The sequence below is a fragment of the Rana temporaria genome, chromosome 1, assembly GCF_905171775.1.
Source record: "Rana temporaria chromosome 1, aRanTem1.1, whole genome shotgun sequence".
Lineage (NCBI taxonomy): Eukaryota > Metazoa > Chordata > Amphibia > Anura > Ranidae > Rana > Rana temporaria.
The window spans coordinates 177,564,479-177,570,478 of NC_053489.1; the positions used below are offsets into that span (position 1 = coordinate 177,564,479).

At 48.3% G+C, this 6,000-nt stretch overlaps 1 protein-coding gene across 2 annotated transcripts in view; it reads right to left on the reverse strand.

Moving 5' to 3' along the window:
- The window catches only part of LOC120933357 (voltage-gated hydrogen channel 1-like), a 64,754-nt gene extending 59,016 nt beyond the window's left edge, over positions 1-5,738 (reverse strand). Inside the window, exon 1 of one of the 2 annotated variants that reach the window (XM_040346546.1) lies at positions 5,544-5,723. In XM_040346546.1, the coding sequence (XP_040202480.1) occupies positions 5,544-5,708 (165 nt within the window). In that variant the 5' untranslated portion in view covers positions 5,709-5,723. Of the gene's footprint in view, positions 1-5,543 lie in introns of both variants that reach the window. The other variant, XM_040346554.1, reaches the window with a different exon arrangement.
- Between the last annotated feature and the right edge of the window lie 262 nt (positions 5,739-6,000).

Below are 6,000 nucleotides of genomic sequence, written 5' to 3' on the forward strand. Positions count from 1 at the left end.
TATGAGCTTATTTGTTTTATTTTATGCTCAAAGTTTGAGTTTTCTTGTTTATTTTGTAGTCCCTACACACGGTGAGGAGTGTATACTACAGTGTGACTGGTGTGTGAATGGGGGGGGGGGGTGTCACTCCTGCTGGAAAAGGGGTGTCACCCTCTACCATGTGAAAGGTGTATGAATGTACAGCAACATAGTTGGAGCCTTGGCGCAGCGTTGCTGCTCCCTAATACCGTGCGGTATCCTTGGGTCTAATCCAATTTTTGGTGCATGTGGGGTGTGTGTGCTAGGGACCACAGTGGTGTGCAAGCGTGCATTCTACTTGTGACATGATTAATGTGTGTGTTTAACGTGCAAAGAGACGTTCCACGAGACAACTCCTGACTGCTGTTCCCTCAGTAGACCGGGTAGAGTTTCTTGGGGGGGGGATTGTCTGGTTGGGGGGTCAGGTCATCACGTAGCTCAATCTCCATGCCCTTTCTCATGGCGAAGTTGTGCAGAATACAACATGCACCGATGATCTGGCACACAAAGTTTGGGGAATACAACAGGGTACCCCCAGACTTATCCAGCCATTTGAAACGGGACTTCAGGAGGCCAAAGGTGCGTTCCACCACTGCACGTGCAGTGGTGGAACATAAAACACTTAACATAAAAAAAAGGTGCCCATCAGCGTGACCATTAATGATATATGCCCAGCAGTGTACACAATAACAAATCTGCCCATTAGTGACAACTAATTAACCTTTTTTTTATGTTAAGGGTCACTCTGATGGACGAATTTTATTTTAAGGGGCACGCTGATGGGTATATTTTTAATGTGCACACTGATGAGCATATTTTGTTAAGGGGCACACTGATGGACGAATTTTGTTGCGCCCATCAGAGGGCCCCTTAACACAAAATATACCCATCAGCGTACCCCTTAAAATAATTAAAATAAAATGTGCCCATCAGAGTGCCCCTTAACATAAAAGGTGCCCATAAGCGTGACGCTTATTTTATGTTAAGGGGCATGCTGATGCAAATTTTTTTTGTTAAGGGACACTGATGGGCATATTTTTTTTTTAAGAGCAACACTTGTCACATATTTTGCATGCAAGATGGGCGGAAGCTGCGCGATAAGGAGAGCCCGGGAAACGCAAGTAGCAGGGGGCGGGGCGCGCACGTGACATCACGCCCCAATCTCGCAAGGAGAGCCAGGAGTGGACCCACAAGCAGCAGGGGTCGGGGCACGCACGTGACGTCACGCCCCTACTCGCGGCCCGTGAGTGCAAGCTTGTCTTCTCCGCTCTCAGCGTCACTGGTTGCTGGGGAAACCCGCGGCCCCAGCAAACCAACGCTGAAATTGAAAATTATACTGGCGGCATGGTGGTCCGGGCATCAGCGCCACCCGGGCCGGACTCGGACCGCGGGCCGCCATTTAGTGACGGCTGCATTAGAGAGTGTGCCACCAAGGGTCGCTGAATATGCACGGGGATGCCACTTCATCTCCTCACACATAGAGATGCAAGCCTTCCACGTACGATGGTAAATCTTCCGGGAAGTAGAATTCCGCGCCCGCAGCATGGTAGAGATCAACGAGTCCGACAGACCTCGGTCCCTCAGCACCTGGCTTTCAATAGCCATGCTAGTAAAGCAGGATGAAAAATGGGACCCTGCGACAGAAGGTCCTCTCGCAGTGGCAGGCGCCAAGGAACATCTGCCACCAGATGCACCAGATCGGCGTACCAGGGACTGCGAGGCCAATCTGGAACAATTAGGATCGTCGGAATCCCTTCGGCTTCCACGCAGATGAGGAAGAAGCTTCAGAGGAGGAAAGGCATAGATTAGTCGATATTGACCCCACAGCGCCACCAACCCGTCTGACACGTCCACCCACGGGTCTTTTGACCTGGCCACGAACTGCAACACTTTTCGATTGAGCCGCGACGCCAGGAGATCCACGTCTGGCGTGCCCCATTTTAGACACAGACTCTGAAACAAGTCTGGGTGTAGCGACCACTTTCCTTGGTCTAGCGTTTGGCGACTTAGGTAGTCTGCCTGCCAGTTCTGTACGCCCGGAATGTACACGGCTGATAGAGCTGGTACATTCCGTTCGGCCCACCTGAGGATGTGAGCGACCTCCTTGTGCCCCCCTGATGATTGACATATGCCACAGCCGTGGCGTTGTCCGACTGGATCCTGACCGGGCGACCTTGTAGTCTTAGAGACCACTTGGAGAGGCACAGCCTGATTGACCGGAGTTCCAGGACATTGATCGGCAGGATGGATTCTTCCTGAGTCCAGCGCCCCTGGGCCAACTGAACTCCCCACACTCCTCCCCAGCCGGTGAGGCTGGCGTCCGTCGTGACCACCGTCCAGTGATACTGAAGAAACGACTTCCCGGCCCGAAGAACTGGAGACGTCAGCCACCACACTAGGGAAGACCTGACCGGGTGACTCACCCGGATCTGACAATCCAGAGACAAAGGGCACTTGTCCCAACGCAACAGAATTTCTATCTGTAACACTCGAGTGTGAAATTGCGCATACGACACCGCCTCGAAGGAGGCCACCATGAGAACCAGGACTCGCATGCAAAAGTGAAGCGACAAACATTTCTGGGTAGCCAACCACTGCACCGTAGCCCCCAGTGTGTGTAGTTTCGTCATTGGAAGAAAAACTCTTGCCTCTGAGGAATCCAGGACCAGCCCCAGGTATTCTAGGCATTGAGACGGTACCAACACCAACTTCTGAACATTTAGCAGCCTACCGAATTCCCGGAGGGTCTGGCAGGTGATAGACACATCTTCCTCCAATTCTGAGCCTGAAGAGGCTCTCAGAAGAAGGTCATAGAGGTAGCCTACAATAGCGATTCCACGCTGCCTCATCAGGGCCAGAATCGGGGCAAGCACCTTGGTGAAAACCCTCAGTGCCGAGGCTAGGCCGAAAGGGAGGGCCACAAATTGAAAGTGGTCTTCCCGACCGCAAAGCGCAGAAATCTCTGATGCTTGGAGCATATGGGGATATGCAAGTATGCGTCCTTGATATCCAAGGACGCCAGGAAATCCCCCGGATAGAGAGCCGCGACAACAGAGCGAACCGACTCCATCAAGAACCTTTGCACTCTGGCAAAGCAGTTGAGGGCCTTGAGATCCAGGATTGGATGGACACCTTCCTTCTTGGGGACCACAAACAGATTGGAGTAAAACCCCTGAACCTGCTCCTGTGCGGTACTGTACTGTGTGATGTGTTTTTAACATGCTGTTTTTCTGCCTAGTCAACCTCCGAGCAGAAGGATAATACACTAAGGTCAAGATGCTGCTGTGTCCGTCCATGAACGGAAGAGAAAAATCGCTGATCGCCGCCATTAGTAGTAAAAAAAAAATATTAATAAAAATGCCATAAAACTATCACCTATTTTATAAACTCAAAAATGTTTGCACAAACAAATCGATAAACGCTTATTGCGAGAATTTTTTACCAACAATAGGTAGAAGAATACGTATCGGCCTAAACTGAGTTAAAAATATGTTTTTTTTATATCTTTTTGGGGGATATTTATTATAGCAAAAAGTAAAAAATATAGATTTTTTTCTAAATTGTCGCTCTATTTTTGTTTATAGCGCAAAAAATAAGGTGATCAAATACCACCAAAAGAAAGCTCTATTTGTGGGAAAAAAAGGACGCCAATTTTGTTTGGGAGCCACGTCGCACGACCGCGCAATTAGCAACGCAGTTCCGAATCGCTAAAAGGGGTGTAGCGCCCCCCCTACGCTAAAGTTAGTGGGAATGGGAGAGTTACGTTACTCCCATTCGGTAATTTGTTCAAATTTGGGACTTCTGTCATTCCAGAAGGTGTCCGCTGGGTCGGTCTGTGCTTCAGGGATGTGGTGCCATCCCTGGTCGTCAGCTGACACCAGAGGGGTTTCTGGCAGAACAAGTTCTTCCCTAGCAGCCAATTGGAGGAGTTTTTCCCTTGCGGGGCATGCTGGGGGGGAGTATATCTGTGACAGGTGTCATGTGCTTTTTTAGTCTTCGCGGGGTCCCGGTTCCAGGTGCGGCATCCACCTTCAGGGTGCGCGCATCCATGGACCCCGCCAGCAGGGCCCGTCTGGCCGGAGTTGCAGGCTACACGGAACCTCATCCGGAGGTGAAAGGGGACCCCAGTGTCTTACTGGGTTCCCGGTTCTATTGAGAGGATCCCAGGCTGGGTGTCATTCGATTGGGGGGATCGGCTTGAGGAGGACCCGGAGGCAGGTTGTCCAACAGGGCTTGATCTGGTGACCGGAATGCTGACAGGTACTCTTTGCTGTCACCGGGTGACCTATACTGAAAATCTACTGGGAGGATTCGCTCAAATTTTCCACCTAGCTCGCTTAAACGAATTGGCCTGTGGCAGGGGCCCTAGAGCCGGATCTGTGAGAGAGATCTGTTCCTCCCAGCAAAATCCTAAGTGACACCTCGGCTGCCAGGTCTGTGTGAGAGGCCTGTCCGTGGGCACTTTACCCACTCAAGTAGAAGTGGCAACGAACACTGAAGTTGTTATTACTGGGGACAAGATTGTCCTATCCATATCCAGGCCTGATACCGCAAGTTCTCTGTCTTCCTCATCAACCTGTTCTTCCCTTAAAGCGGAGTTCCGGCCACAATTTCACTTTTTAAATATAAATACCCCTGTAATACACAAGCTTAATGTATTCTAGTAAAGTTAGTCTGTAAACTAAGGTCCGTTTTGTTAGGTTGTTACAGCATTTAGACACTTTATAAAATAGAAATTGACTGGGGCCATCTTAAGTGTGGGCATCATGAAGCCAGACTGTATGACTTCCTGGATTTCAGCCTTGCAGATCACGCACATGCTCAGTGCTGCACAAGCAGTGTAAGATCAGGTTTCAGCACCTGTGCTGTCCAAGTCACATGATTCTTTGAGACTGGGACAGACTCCTGGAAAGTTACACCCACTACATTCCCAGGAGTCTGTGCGGTGTAGGTTAGGAAGCATTAAGCACCTAGGCGCAGGAAGTGGGAAGATTAACTATTCTGCCTAGCAACAACACTTTGAAGGCATCTAAAAAAAAAAAAAAATTCGTAAAGGACTAATGACATTTTTTTAAAACTACTGATGTAATGTTATATTTATGGGTGGAACTCCACTTTAACTAATGTTGATGTTGGCCATGATAAATAAAGCATTGGAAAACCATTTATTTCACTGTCTGGACTTTCGCTCATTAACTGTTCCTGTCACTGCACTCCTAGACAACACCAGGGTAACTTAATAGGCCGATCCCAACAAGGTCCTTAACCTGCATATTTGTCCGGGCCTTAACCGGTTAAAAATGCAACGCACATTACTAAACATGCATTTTTATGGGTAGACTCCCAAGGCTGGCCGCACACTAGGTGATTTTTTTTAGAAAAGAGGAGACCATTAAAAGCCCTGCTTACTATGATCACATGCTGGTAACCCATTCTTGATTAATTACACATGTGATATAATATTGGAGCCCTTCCACTAATGGAAAATAAAAGAAATGTATGACGGAACAAAAAAAAAAACTCACGTTATATTTGGGTGAACTAAAAAGCCATTTCAGGCCATCCTTGAAGGATGACCTGCATTGATGAGGCTCTGGCTGCTCTGGCTGCTCCGGCTGCTCCTCATAGTCCTCATCCTCAACATCATCCACAGCCTCTTCAATGTTAAACTCGCTGTTAAACTCAGACATCCCTGTATAACAAGACAGAACAAAGCAGATATACCAATAAAGTTATTTACCTTGTTACACAAGTCTATTGCCATATACATTATTCCTCATTGCTAGCAATTGCGCCACCATTATTTGTTCTTTTTCCCATTTACATTTCAGTGCATGGGTGTATAATCAATTAAACTTATGGTATTCATTCTAGGTTTGACAACAGAGCACACATTACTGTGTGTGTGTGTGTGTGTGTGTGTGTGTGTGTGTGTGTGTGTGTGTGTATTGTTGCCTTATGGTTTTATGTCCATTAACAGCT